Below are 18,149 nucleotides of genomic sequence, written 5' to 3' on the forward strand. Positions count from 1 at the left end.
AATTTGTATTAAAGCATTTTGAATCATATCCTGAGTCAGCCACTGACTAGATTGAGCTGAACCATTCGTGCAGTTATTAAGTGAGCCTGTGAACCCAGACTCCTCTATTGTACACTGAAGAAAACTGATTTAACACATTTGCCTTATCTGTATCTGTTACAACCATACTGGTACCATTATTTAATAGTAGATCCCAACCTAACTTTTGGGTATCCTTGTCCTAGTCTGTTCCCAAATAAGCTTAACTTCCATACCCACTACATGTTCAAGAGTTTAGCAAGGCACTATTGGTGGGATAAAAATCATTCCCAATATAGCCACTAGCAGGCTTGAATGTTGTGCATTAGCAAATTAAGTTTTCGTTTTGAAGTACAGATACAGTTAAGCTACATATCCCCACTATATGTAGGTACAACGCCTTATCCCTTGTTAAGGGCAGAGTTTGTTTATAGAGATTGTAGGATGAAATATTAACCAATACTGTACACCATTGGTTTCTGTTAGGTTTTTAGTTTGTGGAAAAAACACACAATTTTGTATTGTTTAAAAAAAAAAAAAAAAAGTAAATTTTATATAATTTACTGACTTTTCAGTCCAATGCCAGATAAAATCACATCACAAAAAGTGTATTAAACATCTCCATAAATAACATGAGAAAAAAAGCCCCACACACTGACATGTAACAGTTAGGATTGAGTTAGACATTGGTAATACGTTATACAGACCAGCACAGATCAACTCAAGCATCAGTAAATGACTGGCGATTAAGATGCCAACATGAACTGAAAACACTGCATATTAAGGTAAGCTCAAACTATCTGTAGTCTTCTCTGAAATGTTATGCAAGTCCTGTTCTTCTCAGGCAGAGTTGGTTGTACATTAAAATAAAAATAAAATTTGAACCGTTTAAAATATATATTTTGTACTGACATTTTTCCCAGTCAACTGAGAAGTATCACTAAATACAACCAACTTGCTTTGTCTGACCTATTCTTACTGAGGTTATGTATTAAAAGAGTCCTATAGCAGCCAATTGCCTATTTGTGTATATGAATCTAGTGCAGATAAAAGGACAGCAAATCAGCTCAGTGGCTACCATGGGTTAATGGACTACATCAACTGCCTCTCCACCACAACTTAGTGTTTACTTACAATAAAATCAGCATTAATGTACATTTAAAACAGTCAATGATTGGCACAGCCCTAAATCTTCTACCCCTGAATTAAATATCCTAAAGCTCAAAGTGTTCAGACACAGGACTCTGGATTTGTTGAAACTTCTCCATTTTTCTTTTCTTCCTTCAAGAACTGTTCCATTTCTGCTGAATCCACTTTGCCATTTTCAGGTATTGTGCCATCAAGTTTTTTAAGTTCTTCTATATCTGCATTGTCTTTATGATGAGGTTCCTCTACAGTTTTCTTAATGCAGAAAAAGTTTCCAGCAGTGAGAACCAAAGAGGACACTACGACTTCAACACCAGCAATGATGAATACAAACATGTACTTCCCAGTTGCATCCAAGATTTTTCCTGCAATAGACAAAAATTATGTGCACAATTACAACATGGAAGTCTTCACTAGACCCAGACAGTGAATGCCATTAAATAGATTTAATTAAAGCTACATTAATAAGTGCTGCATATATGGGACTGAACAAAGGTAACCCCCCCCCCTCAATTAAGATTTGGCGTGTGGCAAGGCAAAGAAATAGGTCCAGGAGGAGTGTAGCAGGTGGCTTAAGTAGCTTCTTCGCAGCACAAGGCTGATTTTAAGCAATATTGCATTTTGAGGGTCCACACTATAGAAATGTGCATCAGTTTATTAGATATACTAATATTAAAGTGAAGCTCCCCCTTCTCTAGTGTACAGTTATCTGACAACTTTGTGTGCCCTTGCCCTACAGGTAAATTAATAAGCGACATATTCCCTAAGCAGGCAGTTGAGGAAAGCAGATCCTCATTGTACCTATACATATATATCTCAGACATTCCAGTTTACTAAAGATTTTTTTTTTTTTTTTTTTTTAAATAAAATCGTACCTGCCGATGGTGGTCCAACAAGAACTGCACAAGCTTCTGCTAGTAGGACCAGCCCAATAGCACTGGAGAATTTTTGTGTACCAACAATAGTCATCAGGACTTCAAACTGCAGTGCACCGACCATTCCATAGGAAATCCCAAAGAATATGCAGAAGATGGTCAGTCCCCAGAAGGAATCTGCCATGGAGCCCATCAGATCAGTGAACCCATTAAAGAGCATAGAAAATCCAAATAAGTAGACAGAATATGGTCTAACCCATTTCAGCCCTGCAACTACTCCACATGTGGGTCGTGCAAAGATATCAACGAATCCAAGAATGGTGAGGAGAAAAGCTGCCTTTGTGTCTGGGATACCGATGTCCTTTGCATAACTTACAACAAACACAGGAGGAACAAATAGCCCAAGAACCATAATGGAAGCAGCCACAGTGTAGATAAGAAATCCTCTATCTTTGAAGACACTGAAGTCAAGCAGCTTTTTCTTTGGTTTTGTTTCTTGTGTCACCTTGACATCTTCGATAGCTTTCTTTGGAGGTTCAAGTGGTCTCATCAGAGCCCCACAAGCACAGCAGTTGAGCAGCAGCCCACCCAATATAAGAAAGCCTCCTCGCCAACCAAACTCATACTGAAGAACTTGCCCCAGAGGAGATAGGGCACAGAGAAACACAGGGCTTCCTGCTGCAGCCAGTCCATTTGCCAGTGGGCGGCGCTGGTCAAAATATCTGTTCAGCATAATCAGAGAAGGCTGGAAATTGAGAGCAAGGCCCAAACCTGACAAAAAAAAAAAAAATGAAGTAGAGTAGCATTTCATTCACAAGATTATTAACATATCCATGTTAAACATTAAATCTACTTACAGAATATTCTGGAATCCCTCTAAGTTACAAGCATATGAAATGGTTAGGGTCTCAAAGTGACTTTCCCCCCCAATACTAAAGCACTACATGCCCTTCTTTTACACTATTCTGTACACCGTTTTTGATCCATTTATACACAGCATTGCCAAGCCCAACAAACCTTCTTGTAACATTGTTATGCCATCAAATGTTTTTGGCACACTTTAAATACTGGTATTACATTGGCTTTCTTCCAATCCATATGTAACTTTTTTAATGGGCCATGTTCACAAAGTGGATTTACTACAGCTATATTAAGGTTTTGCGATTAGTCACTGTATGTAAAGCAGTTACTCATTTTCTATTTGGTATTAAGATTGCTGCTTTACAACAGTTTGAGTAACATAAAGGGTTGAAATTTGAGGTTTTTTTTGTTTTAAAACTCAAATTCAGAATTCGACCAATTGAAATTTAATAAAAATCAAATTCTCAGCTTGGATGAATTTAAAAAGACCCTGAAAAGTCAAATTAAAACTTGATCAGAGTACACCCCACCAGATTGAACCCCAACCCTTCCCATTGACTTACATTAGTTCAGCAGGTTTTAGGTGGCAAAGACAAATTTGAGTTCTTAAAGGGCCATAGTATGAAATCTCAAAATTCCAATTACCGTAAAACTAATCTGAGTTTGGATAATTCACAATTGAAAAAAAAAAAAAAATTCCAATTTTCAATTTGAACTTTAAATCTGCACTTTTGTGTTATTCATAGGTCCTAAAGAGTGCTTTTTTGTACATTTTCCTTTTAATTATATATATATCTGCATTTACTACCATGCCATGAGACTAAACTCAGCCATGGACTGGTAGGATTGTCCTTTTGTGAGCGACTCCCTCAAGCCACATCTGATAAGGCAGCTATGCTACAGTCAACCTTAAAGCACACTTAAATCTGAAGAATCGTGGTGTTAATTCATACTATCTTAAGACTTGTGCAAGAAACCTAAGCAGATTATAAGTAATTTGTAGTTAAAACTCTTAAAGGTATCAAATCTATAGTTTGTATGTAACTCACCAGTTATGACCCCAACAGTGAGGTAAATTGTGATAATACTTGTGCAAAAAGAAGCAGCCACCATTCCAAGAGAAGCAAGGAGACCACCAACCATCATTACTGGGCGACAGCCAAAACGATTCACACAGATACTGCAAAGTGGGCCTGTATAGTGGAGGAAAATAAATAAATATAATCAGAAAGCAAATTGCATTCAAGCACTTGTGTTGTAACATTCTGTTTCATCTGTATCTACACCCTAACATACCCTTTCAACAGGGCAAAGTATACCTATGTTTAGAAAGGACTACAGATTCATATTTACACAAGAAATTGCTAGTTCAAGGTGCATTTGTTTATAGCAAGAAAACTGCCTTTTTGATACAAAGTTGAGTGCCCTTCTTGTGTGTGCCAAAGCAATGCATTTGCTCATAAATTAGTAACCTGCCTATTCTTCCTCCAGGCCACCCCAATTCTGCATGGGTGCTCTCCCTCCATCCTGCCAGTCACCTATGAGTCCCAACCCCCTCCCCATGAGATGAATTGCCTGTCTCCATCAGTCTGTCTCTGGTTTGTAATCAGCTTGTCAGGCTCAGAGAAGGGTGCAGAATGCAGCTAGAGTTACCACCCATCAGTTCCCTACCTTGCTTATGTGCCAAAAGGGATGTATCCTTAACCCTTTTGCCACAGTTAAAACCCACCGTACACAGGCCATAAATTCTGTAGCTCAGCTTTTTATGACAGCACATTTGTCAGAGCTGGACAGGATTTTGTACCCCTTTTTTTGCTACTGCATGAAGAGGCATGCTCCAACATTAGTCACATGGTTGAGAACTAAATAATGAGATAAGGGTAGTGTTCATTAGCAACATGGATTAAGAGAAGTGGATTATGGTGTATGAAGCCTTATCGGAGAGTGGAGGGCCTTAATTACTGTATAAGTTGTGCCACACTTATGGCTATATCCATTGGAAGAGCTGAAGGGAAAGGTACCTGGCTCTTCAGTGTTCAGCAGATGTGCAGACAGTCAAGCTGTACTTCACATCACCAGTCACTGAGGGAAGCAGGAAAGGGCAAAGTCCTGTGCCTAGGACAGCAGCGAACATTTATACAACCCTACATATATTTCTGAAAAACTGCCCTAGAGACTGCATTAGCAAGACATTTTATTTTTATTATTCATCTAGTGGTAAATTATCACTTCACCAATAGATTACAATGCTATCTTCACCTAAAAATCCTGTCTGCAGAAGAAAACCAGAACAAATGCTCCACTTCTAAGGTGTGCGTGTTTTTATCAATTTCATTGCCCCCCCCCCCCTGTTAAGCTACATTCTCCTTTCTAGGATTTCTTCAGCTAGTTATATTTATGCTGCACCATATTGTTGCACGATATCTCCCCTTACAGGTCTTTAAAATTTAGTGTTGGTCCCTGTATTTTCCTGCCACTACCTCTGTGCTATATGATGGCACAATACACAGCATTAACCCAAGGTTCAGAAAAACCCATGTAGAATGGCTGCAATAGTGCCACCCTGCAGTTATATTGTACATCACTGGTCTGGTAAGCTTATAGCAATCCTCCATACAAGTGGTTAACTGTAAGGGTAGTTGGTGTTTGAGGGGAACTAAACATCCACCAAATTCCCCACTGCACTCACCTGTACCATAAAGCATTGCCAGTAAGATCGAAGATATCCATGCTGTGTCACTGTATCCTATGCCAAACTCACGAATCAATTCTTTAAAAAACACACTGACAGCTTTGGGAAAAGCATAAGAGAATCCAGTAATGACAAAACATCCAAACAGAACGGCCCATCCCCATCCACCATCTGGGGCCTTTATGCCAGTTGGCCCATCGTCCACAACTGCTCCTCCCATGATGTAAAAATATCAGATCCTAGAATAAAGTTAATTTGTAATTGTTGAGATAAATGTGATTAAAGATTGAGTGAAGTTAATATAAAAGTTTAACTTAAAATGGCAATTACAGTGTTGACTGGATCACCTAGGGCCTACAATTGCATCAGATGAAGATAATGCCAATTGTTAGACAGATGTTATACAAAAGGGCCAAGAGAAATTTAATTGGCTGGAGCACACAAGGGCAGCCCACAGAGATATGGGCATGCTGAGGTTTTAGATCTGCAATTTGATTTTAGAATTGGAGTGCCCCCTGTGGTTAGATTAGGTCTTGCCAGACAGAAAAGAAAAAACAAAAACAAACATAGGAAAATAAAGAGAAGGTAGGGTGAAGATAAATTCAATATACAGTACTATAGGTTATTTGTAAGATATTAAATGGAATTACTATACAGAGGGGAAAAATAATCCTACTCATTTGCTTTTGTGGATAGTCGGTTGACATGCAAACAATGCACAAAGTGATAAGCTTTTATTTCCTTCCTTTCGTAATGAGGAAGTGGCTTGTTCTATTTGCAGCACCACTATAAGAAGTCTCAAACAGAACACAAGTCAAGACTTGGACCATGCAATTCTAATTTGTGCTACACCAATAAAGGTTAATTAAGTGTAGTTTACAGTGGCATGTAGCCCTAGCTGTTTATATTGTGCAAGCACTACCATGGCAGGAGGACAATAACCATCAACAGGCAGAGCCAAGTGGCAATGGGGTCAGTGATCCCATTTGAAAGAGGGACAGGAAATATGCAAAATCAAAAACCATAACTATAAAATGGAAGACCTGTTTCCAAGTATAGGACATTTTAGAACCTACCAAATTAAACTTAAAGGGATACTGTCATAGGAAAAAAAAAAATTCTCAAAATGAATCAGTTAATAGCGCTGCTCCAGCAGAATTCTGCACTGAAATCCATTTCTCAAAAGAGCAAACAGATTTTTTTATATTCAATTTTGAAATCTGACATGGGGCTAGACATATTGTCAATTTCCCAGCTGCCCCAAGTGATGTGACTTAGATTAGAGTGAGTTCTGGAAGACAATTACATTTGTAAATACTCACCAAAATTTGTATCTGAATTAAGTCTATTCAGTGCCTTTGAGGGCTTTGTTTCAGGGCTTGCATCTGGTAGTCTGAAATTCTTTTGAAAATGATTTTAAATTGCTAAAGCTCTTTTATTTCATACGGATGGTTTTTGGTATAATCTGCAAAACAAACGAACAAGTAATGAAACAAAAGAAATCCCTCTTTACTTCAGTCTATGCATTCTAGAGAACTAGTTGCCAATTATAATGCAGCAGCCTAATTAACATTTCAGTGGGTCAACTGATCAAGAGTTGTCCCCAGCAACAACTGCTATATTGTTTCCTTCATTCAACAGGGAACAATATTCCTAGTAGATTAGCCAGGGTGCCCTTTCCTAGGGTGTAGAGTATTTGCACTTGTACAGTATTATGCCACAATTTATATAATGAGACAGTTACAGTAGCTTCACCGAGTGATGGATTCAGTTTGTAATATAAAAAAATTAAAAAAAGGTTTTAAATGAGCACTATGCACAACCACAAGCTTTTGCTCGCTGTTCTTGCTCTGCCAGTAGTCAGATTTTCTGATATCAATTATTCAGAATGTTTTGATCTATACGGAGGGTTAGGAGCCTGCCAACTGTGCTGTAATAGCAGATTATTTTCTTCTGAAATAACCTAGCCACTCTTAAATCATTTGAAACAAATTTGGGGTTGGTTACCTTCCCATTGCTAGCCAGCAAGTGAAAAAAACATTTAGTTGTGACCTTACCAAAAAGACCCAACTGCATTACTAAGTGAATTACATATGTACAGGTCACATTTTTCCTATACATATTTCCCAGAAGATTAATTGTAATCACAACAGCGATCACACACAGGCAATTTGGAGAGGAAGGAGGAACAAGAGCAGTCTATTAATAAAAAACCCACAGCCTTTCAGAGCTGTTGTGTTCATCCTTAGGGAGTGGTTCAACTACGTGACCTGTGCTATTAAGCCACTACAATCACACCTTTGTATCATAGCTTCCATTATGCAAACATTTGGTCATAAGGGTTTTAATTTAAAGGAAGCAAATTTTAAATGTAATAAATTTATCTGTACATCCTCACTTCTCTTTTTTCTGCTATCGAGGAGAGGGTTAATTCTAATTTGCATCATTGTAGGTCACTAAACCAAGATGCAAGTTTCCTTTTACAACATAAAGTCGCTCTATGATAAGAGTGCAGCAGGCCTGTGTTCATAAACAAAATATGAAACGTGAAGTATTAGAAAATAAAAGCACTTGCACATTTTAATTAACTGGCTTGTGCCAATTGCACAATAAAACATTACAGCTGCTGTATGACTCTTGGGAAGTGCAGCAATGATGTGACAGACAGTACCATAGGACAAAGAAGTAGAACCAGGGTGAATGACATCCATTTTATAGTGCTAGGATATTCCTCCTGTCCATCCAATTTGCCAAATTACAACTCATAGTATGCGTTGTGTCAACAGCTGGAGGGCAACAGGACAGACATGTTAAAGATGTTTCAGCACTACATGGCTTGAAACCTGAAGCAGTCAGAAACCATTTATACCCAGGATAAATCTGGCAGGCTGCCCTTGTAAATAGCAGTAGAGGTCTTGTCCTGGGCATCTTTTAGTCAAGAATGTATATTTTTTTCAGGCCACAGATTAATTGGTAGCAAAGGGTGAATGTCCTTTGTGACATTCACACCTCCGGAGGAGCCCATTTCTAAAAATAAACTATTTTGGGCTGCTGCTCTATAATTGAATAGCTGCCTGGTTCTAACTTTGCTGCAATTTGTCTAGCTCTGATGCTGTGTGAGCACAAGGCTGGATATAGTTTCTCTTTAGAATTAGATTTTAGAGAAAAACACTTTCATACAAGTGGAGATACACAGCTAAGGCATGTTCGCACAGTTACCATCAATTTAACAGGACTTTAAATATCCTTGTAAAATAAAAGTCTCTTTACACTTGGAATATTGGAAGCAGATATCCTGTATAGCTATGAGATTCCTTATCTGAAAGCCTGCTATACAAAATGCTACAAAGTATCATCCTTGCTACTTTCTCACTCGTCTTTCTATTCAGACCCTCTTCTATTTTAGTCCCATTCAAATCAATGCATGGTTGTTAGGGTCATTTGGACCCTAACAACCAGATGAAAATGCAAACAAGAGCTGCTGAATAAAAAGCTAAATAACCACAAAAAAGAAAAAAAAAACTGCAGGCTGTCTCAGAATCATTCTACAAGTTTACATCATAGTAAAACAGTTTTAAAATGGAAAATGGATTTCTACCATACTTAAATTAGAGACCTAAATTATGGAAAGACGCCTGATCTGGAAAACCCCAGGTCACAAGAATAACGAATAATAGATCCGATACAAATATGGATAGCAGGCAGCACCGTTTGGGTGTTCTTTGCACCCATACAAAAGCATTATCTTTGGCTTTTTGTTAAAGGAGAGTTGTATCCAATAACAATGGGTAAGGAGATATTAAAAGATCAAAGATAAAGCAGCATCAGACACAACAACAGATGTCGATCCCTTGGCAGCTGCTTCTGATTGGCTTTATGCAAATAAGCAGCCCAACATTAGAGGCTACTAACTGACCAGCAGCCACCTGCTGGGGGGGCGGTCGGGTTCAAGGCAAGATAAAGCCTTTACAGAATAGCAAACAGGTGGGGGGGGGGATGAGCAGTGATGCGAGACCTAGATATGCTGCACGACAATTCCTTTTTGTGCCAATTAAGGTATAGGTGAGGAGATGTTATGACAGTTAAATATTCCTTGTATTTGTTAAAATTGCCCTAAAGGAGGAATAGTCGGATTGAAGTGTCAAAAAAGGTTAGTTCCTGTCTAAAACAGAGCAGCGTCTTTTAGAATTCAATAGTCATTCAGTACATGGTACTCAGACACAAGGGGGGGCCATAAACCACCACTTCTCCACAGAGGAGCATTACAGTCAAGAACTAACCACAAGGCACGTACACAGATGTACTAAAATAGCTTTACGTATTGTAGAATGTCAGGAGGGTGAATCACATCCTTCTACGGGATTTGCCAGCTGAGCAACTGCCTCATTAACTGTGCATCTAGGTATAACCTTTTTATTAAGACACAGCATTACCTTCGTAATTAGGAAAATATATACCCTACTGACTGTGCAAAGCATTATAAATCACCCTTGTCCCATGTAATATTTCAAGGAACATCACATCCCGCTTACAGACTGTATATTCCTAGTAGAATATGTATAACCAAAGCACCCCATCCTCAGTGTGCCCCAACTGTAGTCTTACTCACATTCAGATGAGCTCTACACATAATCCCTAGACAGATCACCCCCCCCCCCCGATATAGCTCTAATAAGAGTAAACCCTCTCCACAAACAGTAGCTCAGAATTGGTCTATATAGGGTCCTCAGCCAGCCATACAATATTTGACTATGATGTACACATGGGGTACTAAAGCCATGTCTACAAAGGAACTTTCTATTATGTTCATTTTAAGCCTGCGCTCCCGCAGGAATCCAGATTTTATAGAAATCAGTTTTGTAATTCAAAAACACTAACTATTTTAAAAGTTGCACATTGGGTGATAATTTAGGAGAATACAGAACACCTAAACAGCATGGGGATCCATTTTAAGTCACAGCCCATAGTTGATCCCCCCCACACTATTTTAAAGGGGTAGTTCACCTTTTATCATAACATTATCTTCTGAGACTGTTGGCATTATTTTTTTATTTTAAATTTAGTTTATGGTTCAATAGCTGTATTGTTTAGATGTTCAGCAGCCATCTGGTTTCTAGGGCCCAATTGACCCTACCCAGTCTGGCAGTGGTTTGAATAAGTGGATAAATGGATTGTTAACAGCACGGGGCCTAAATAGAGATTGGGGGGGGGGGAAATTAACAAAAAAAAAAAAAAAAAAAAAAAAAAAAAAATTATTAAACATTGGAAGATACATTGAAACCAATTCTAAAAATAGTTAAGAAGGACATAGTAAACCAACATAAAGAAACTATACTACGTCTCCAAGCGTGTATGCCCACATATACATTAGAGCATAAATAAAAGCACTCAATCCTAAATGGAGAACAACTAAGCTTTAAAGCACAACAGATTCAAGTAAGAATGTTAAACTCCCATTAGGAGTAGCGGCACATCTTAATACTCCCCATATTAGCCTCATACAGAAGGAACACGACCCTCATCGCAGTTTTCAACACGCAGAACACTCCCATCGCAGCTTTAACACCCACATTATGCAACATCCAAACCCTCACTCGCTCAATCCTTCACCCCCATTAACGTAACAAGCGGTACCTGTAGAACGCAAGACCTCGTATCGAAGTAGTAAACCCCAAAAGATCATGCCACAGAACCCCCTTTATATCCGAATATCATTGACCACCCAGCGCCGCGCTAACACCCCTTTAGATAATCCCTGTAGGCTGGGGTCAGGTGGTACCCACCTGAGGCATACCACGACAAGCGCCGCATCACACACGTACCTAAAGCGAATGACGCTGCCAGTCTGACTGTAGAAAGCTACCGCTCTCCGAGCTTTAAGTAGGCATGTCCGTGTGACGTCACACGAGGCAGCAGCCGCTCTAGATATTCGTGCAACTCACAGGACAGCGTGAAGGTTAAGCGGAGTGGAGCATCAGTGGGGGTGGGGGGAGGATGCGCTGCTGCTGCTGCACAAGTGGGTGTGATAATGATAATGAGGGATCCCATTTGGCATTACTCTGCATTTCCGTAAACATTAAAAAACAGGTTGGGTTGGTGGAAATGGTCAAGTTTTCACAGCTACAGTATCGTACACTGATGAGTAATCGGGGTTCCCCTAGGAATATGAGGGTTTTGGGCCGCTGCTTGTTACCTATCACCATGTGTAAAAGATCAGTTGCTTCCACACTAAAGCAATTGCATGTTCTGGGATAATTGGCAACATGTTATATTGCTTGTACACCAAACTATATATTTTGGAGCAAATCCAATATACACTGAACACAGTTAGTACTTGGGTCCTCTTCACAACATAGTTTTTTAAAGCAACAAACCTTGGTGACAGGAGCTTTCCAGCTGCATAGATGGAGGCATGGAGGCACCTGCTTCCTTAAACTGGCCATACACCACAAGAGTAGAAGATACTAGAAGATCTGGGCCAGATTTGGCTACCACATACTGATCCAAATCTTGCTGATTCTATTGATGGCCTGGGGCCAACGATCAGATCATACAGAGGGGCAGTGTTGGACTGGGATGCCAGGGGCCCACCAGAAAACTTTAGGCTGAGGGCCCACATTCCAAACTATTATATCTCTCAACCTCTTAATTCTCCTAATCTCTTTTCTCTAAATACTATACGCATTTTTCCATTATTACTCCTCTTTATTTCCATAAAGAAACAGGGAATGACCATGAAATAGGCCAAATGTTTAGAAGCAAGAGGCCCACTAACACCTGGGCCCACCAGGAGTTTTCCTGGTATCCCAGTGGGCCAGTCCGACACTGCAGAGGGGCCTAGTCCTACAGACAGCCTGAGGCAGCAGCCCTGATGCCACCCCCCTCCCACTCCTCCTCCTAGTGTTGGAGCAGGTCCCAGGGGGGCTATTGCTCATCTTGCCTCATGGCGGGAGTGGCCCTGCCTACAGACACGTTTTATGAGGACCCCACCAACGTTGGCCTTGTCGGGTGGGAAAATTGAAATCTGCCCAGTTGACAGGCCTGTTGCTAACCCCATACATGGGCCGATAAGCTGCTGACTTGGTTCATTGACCTATGTATGGCCACCCAGGGGCGATCCTGGCCCCTCCCCCCGGAAATTCACTCTTAAAGTACCGGGAGCAGCATTTTTGCTGCCCCTGGTACCTAGTGGGGTGCTGCCGCCTGAGGCGACAGCCTCAACTTGCCTCATTGGCGAAGCACCCCTGTGGCCACCTTTACTATTCACAGGCGACTGTAAGACACTTTTGCTAACCATGGGCAAAAAACGTAGTCCACACATTATCACCCCTGAGCAAGGCAGCCATCAGGGGGGGACAGGGGGGAGAGTTGTAGGGGGCCCAGAGGGTAAGGGGGGGCCCGGCCATGCCACACTTGATTAGCCGTGCCCCCCATCTTTCTGAGAGCTGCTGACTTCGGGAAGGCATGGACGTTTAAGGGGCCCTGGCCACCAATTTTTTTATAATGTGGGGGGGGGCTGGCCACCAATTTTTTTTTCTCATGTGGGGTCCTAGCCACCAATATTTTTTAATGGGGGGGCCCTGGTCACAAATGTTTTTTTATGGGTGGCACTGACCACCAATATCTTTTTATTTTTTTTTAACATGTTTGAACCCTAGCCACCAATATTTTTTTTTGTTTTTTTACTGTGTGGTGGGGGCGGACCTGTGGGGTGGGGAGGACGGACCTGTAGGTGGGGCTTGCAGTGGGCGCAGCTCAGGGGGCCCAGGAAATTTTGTCGTATGGGGCCCTGTGATTTCTGATGGCAGTCCTGCCCCTGAGTTACACGAATCCCCAAACAGCTGTACATTTCCCATCAGGCCCGGATCTGTGGGTTCTGGGAAATGCCAGAGGGGCTCCTTAAGAGGCTGCAGACAATCACTATTTGTTGGGCTGGTGATGCTTCCCATACCAGCTTTCTCTGTCTTTGTCAAATTGCACCAAGCTCCTCTCTATAATCAGGTGCAAAATTGCAGCAATCAAAACTTCCCTATCTGTCTATCACTGCTTTCCTAAGGGTAGAACTCCACAGTGATTTCAGCGCAATCCGACGCAAAAACTCAGGCGTCAAGTCAGATGCGATGGAAATTAGGTTGAAGGTGACGAGACAGGGAAATCATAACTCAGGAATGCTCGTCTGGGTTATTTCTGAGTAGTGGTCTGCCTGTCACTGCCTTGTCTTTAACGCCTAATTAAAGAATTAGGCTACAAATGTTGTACATTATATTTTGGGCTTCTGTCCCAGCCCAAGGCAACCACAGCCCTTTAGCAGGGAAGATGCCCCAGTTGCTTTCCATCTTCTTTTCTGCTTATTCACTGCACATGCTCTGTGCTGCTGTCACTTACTGAGCTTAGGGACCCACTCACAATATATAGTACACATAGAATAGAAATGTCACAATAAAAGGCTGATTAGTAATTAATACAGATACTGTATTATGATCCGATCAGCCCAATAGTGGCCACCTCAAGGTTGGCATATCAGGGAGAGATATGCTAGCTTGGTGACCTCGCTAAATAGAAGATCTCCATATGTATGGCCAGATATAGGAACCCAATTCCCATATATCACTATGGGATCAGAAGACAGGCACATGGGGTGTTTGTACATCTCCTATTTAACTTTTAAATACAGAAGACCCCATAGGCGCTAAGTTGGACATACACTAAAAGATCCACCTTGAAGTGAGAGATTTCTGGCTGATCACGACAGCAAATGCAGACCGTTAGGGCAAGTACAACATCATGAAGCCGACATGGTCCTCACCCCAACCTGCCACAGACAGATACCCAGAGAGGTTTGAGAAACACCCCCAGAGTATATATATGTAAAGCACAGCAGTTTGCACTTTATAGTTTAGAAGTCTGTTAGAAAACTACTATCTTGGGTATTTTTGCACAAATAAACAGAATAGTGAATAGCACAAAATATATTTATATATATTTTTCCCTGTACACTGTTATTCTGGGTTGTATATATTATTGCAGTATATGCTTATATCGATGAGTGGGTGCAAAATATGTATAAAATATGAAATTTGTATTCTGTCAGCAACATGGCTATAAGAAAACATTTATTACCCAATGGTAATACATAAAATAAATCTAAACTAGGAAATTATAAGGTCAATTGTTATTATCTGGAACAATATTATCTGATTTTGTTTCTATCTGTTGCATACATAAGGAAATCTTTGTCTTATGCAAACAGGACGTGTGAACCAGGCAGACGGCAACAAGGTACTCGTCTGTAGCATTAAAGCAGGATTAAAGCAGCGTTAATCCTTTGTAGGTTTGTCAGGGTGTTCTTTACAGTGAAAACACCCTGACAAGGGGATGGTCTGCCCTGGATAATTCTATGTTTTGCCAAGCACTAAAATGTAGCTTGAACAAGGCCTAACTCATCATTATAATGTACCAATATTCATTTAAAGGGGCAGTATATACTTTAAACACCTTTGCTAAAAATGAACACAATAAATGTGAAATTACATTCTGCCTATTGTTTTAATTAAAAAAATCCATATGTTCTAATTTTTCCATTATAAGCACTAATTTAAAAGTCTCTGAACTTAACCTCCTCCTCTTTCCTTTATAAAAATGGAAACTTGTTCAGCAGGCCCAGATTGGCAACATATTTATTGTTGTTGTGTAGCCATGGGGGGCAGCAAGTGCAAAAAGGAGAAAAGGCACAGATTACAATGGATACAATGGGATTCTACAGAGTTTATCTGTTATCCGTTATCAGGCCTGGACTGGCAATCTGTGGGTTCTGGCAAATGCCAGAGGGGCTGCTACAAGGTGCCATAGAAAGTCAGTATTTAGTGGGCTGGTGGGGGCTGTTTGGGCCTCTGTATGGGCTGATTGGACCTCTGTGTACCTGAAATGCCAGGGCAAACACACCAGTTTTACCAGTGCAGGGCAATAGTACATTATATTTTCATTACTTTAAATCACTTTCATTTTTAGGGCAAAGACACATGGGCAGATTCGGGGAGATTAGTTTCCTGGCGACAAATCTCCTCTTTTTCGGGGCGACTAATCTCCCCGAACTGCCTTCCCTCCCTTCCCGCTGGCTAGAATTAAAATCACTGGCGAGATAGCATTTGAAATGCTTAGTTTCCCAAAGTCGCCCGAAGTTGCCTCACGAGGAAACTTCGGGCGACGTCGGAAAACGAAACGCTCCGAGTGCCATCCCGCCGGCAATTTTAATTCTAGCCGGCAGGAAGGCAGGGAAGGCAGTTCGGGAGATGGAGATTTGTTGCAGGGCGACTAATCTCCCCAAATTTGCCTGTGTGTCTCTGCCCTAAAGAGAAGCAGCAAGTAATATTTAAAGTGAATCCCAAAGTGGAATGCACCACTGTTTGCAGAGCAGATACAGCACTAGACAAATGCACCTAAGCTACAGACAGCAGTGTTTTACTCCACTAATAGTTAGTATTATTGTATGCCCCTTCTGACATACTGAGATATTGTAGATTGTAAAAACTGCAGGGAAATACATTTTTACTCTCTGTTTAAAAGTTGTATGGCCAGATTCATATGTATTTTGATCTCAGAGTTACAACATATTTTACGTACAAATATGCATTGCATGGCAAAACCTGTTTTGTGTTGTTATCTTCAAGAAACCTATTTACACAAACAAATGGAAGGTTTTGTTTTTGTTTTTGTTTTTTTTTTAAAAATCTGACTGTATGTAAATTCAGAGGTTTTATTTGTCACAGCCATATGTGGCAGGAATATATGTATGTATGTGGTTCGTACAGTGCTTCACTGTACCTTTTTACAATACAGTAATATTACAACAAACAAGGAGGCCAAATATTACAATAAATATACACAGTTGCAAATATTAAAACAGTCAGACTAGGTGTGAGTTGGGAGAGTGTGAGTTAGGGTTAGCGTGTTCATGCGTGTTTGCAGTTGGAATTGTGTAAAATCATGAGTTTATTTAGGGGTAATAGTACAGATTGTACTTTCCTGCAATAGCACAGAATCAGCACCTTTCCTTTAGCAGAAATGTTGACATCAAAGGGTCCTGGAAGTGATCAGGAAAGCAGTTGTAGAAGGCAGCATCTAAAGGCCTCAGGACAAAACAGCATAGGCTTACAAAGTGCCCTGATAAATAAAGTCTAATAAATGGTATTAAATAGTGATAACATTGGCAAGTAAATGGGAGCATTTTTTTTTACATGATTAAAAGTGTTTCAATACATACAGAAAAACAGTTGGTGATCCAAAGGATAAATTGTTATATGATTTGATTTAAAGGACCAGTATCACCAAAAATGAAAGGGCTTTGAATGCGTATACATTAAGGGGCTTGGCTAACTTTTTTTGATCGAAGGATATTCCTTCGATTGTTGGATTAATATCCTTCGATTTAATCGTTCGATCGAAGGAATAATCCTTCGATCATTCGATCGTACTATTTGCGCTAAATCCTTCAACTTCGATATTCGAAGTCGAAGGATTTTAATTCCTAGTCGAATATCGACCCTCGATATTCGACCCTTAGTGAATCGGCCCCATAATGTACTACATACATATTATGTACTACATATAATGTGAAAATTGTGTCTTTGCTTCCGAAACACTACTATGGTTTAAATCAATTTTTTAGTCAATTGGGCAACCATTTTAACTGGTATAGGGCAGCAGGGCACATATTTACCAGTTCACATGAAATCAGGTAGGTATCACCCACATGATTTTGTATAGAACTATAGACTTACTTTTCATATGCAATAGGACATTGGAATTCATTTATTTGTAGGTGCTAGATGTTTAAATGTGAAAAAAATCACTTGGTATAACTATGGCATATTCTCTGTTAACAGAGGTAAGATGCACCAATGTTTTTAGTAGATGAATGCGGAGCTCTGTCTTGAAACAGTGTCCTTGTATGAAAACAAAAGGAGAAAAATTTAGCAGAGACTATTCCAAGAAGGACAATTAACTGGTCCTGGAAAAAGTATAAACAGTCCTGTCTTCTCTGTTGTTTTGGTGTAAACATAGATATTTTTAACACAGAGAATACTATTATACAGATGCACACATACTCCATTTACAAAGTATCAGCAGTATTAGTATTTTATCTAGCACTATTTAGAAGAAAGGGTAAAGTGTGTAGAGGCCTATAATTTAAAGGGGCACCATTAAGAAAATGAAAACTTTATATAAAATACTGAAATAAGAAACTTTCTAAATACAATCAATTAAAAATTCTGCATCGTTTCTGAAATAATCAAGTTTATCTTCACTGTTCCTCTCTCAGCATCTGTTTCTCTTCATTCTGTCTTCATGCAGCAGTTGGGTGTCAGATAGTCATTAACAGTTAGATCAGAGCCAGGCCAGGACAGTCAGGCACCCTAGGCAACCTGTCTGCAACCTGTCACGCAGGCGAATTGGCGCTCGTGCGTGCACGCAAGAAATGGATCGCTCTCGTGGGAGCAATTCGGAAAAACAGAGCACGCTCGTGTACGCATGCACATGAACAGAGCATGCACAGGAGC

At 40.2% G+C, this 18,149-nt stretch overlaps 1 protein-coding gene across 3 annotated transcripts; it reads right to left on the reverse strand.

Moving 5' to 3' along the window:
• Nucleotides 1-563: 563 nt before the first annotated feature.
• Nucleotides 564-11,514, reverse strand: slc16a3.L (solute carrier family 16 member 3 L homeolog). 3 transcript variants are annotated; one of them, XM_018234376.2, is made up of 6 exons: nt 11,376-11,514; nt 6,915-7,057; nt 5,590-5,831; nt 3,950-4,093; nt 2,040-2,810; nt 564-1,529 (listed from the first exon to the last, which is right to left on the reverse strand). In XM_018234376.2, exons 3-6 carry the CDS (start codon nt 5,810-5,812, stop codon nt 1,249-1,251), a joined length of 1,419 nt encoding a protein of 472 aa, XP_018089865.1. In that variant the 5' UTR covers nt 5,813-5,831; nt 6,915-7,057; nt 11,376-11,514; the 3' UTR covers nt 564-1,248.
• Nucleotides 11,515-18,149: the final 6,635 nt, after the last annotated feature.

This window comes from Xenopus laevis, chromosome 9_10L, assembly GCF_017654675.1.
Source record: "Xenopus laevis strain J_2021 chromosome 9_10L, Xenopus_laevis_v10.1, whole genome shotgun sequence".
NCBI classification, from domain to species: domain Eukaryota; kingdom Metazoa; phylum Chordata; class Amphibia; order Anura; family Pipidae; genus Xenopus; species Xenopus laevis.

Bases quoted from the DNA above. Each gene is read 5' to 3' on its own strand.
- slc16a3.L (XM_018234376.2), bottom strand. From the start codon at position 5,812: ATGGGAGGAGCAGTTGTGGACGATGGGCCAACTGGCATAAAGGCCCCA. The intron at 4,094-5,589 runs GTGAGTGCAGTG...TCCACTATACAG, and splicing joins GGCAATGCTTTATGGTACAG to GCCCACTTTGCAGTATCTGT. The intron at 1,530-2,039 runs GTACGATTTTAT...TGTCTATTGCAG, and splicing joins TGTTGGACCACCATCGGCAG to GAAAAATCTTGGATGCAACT.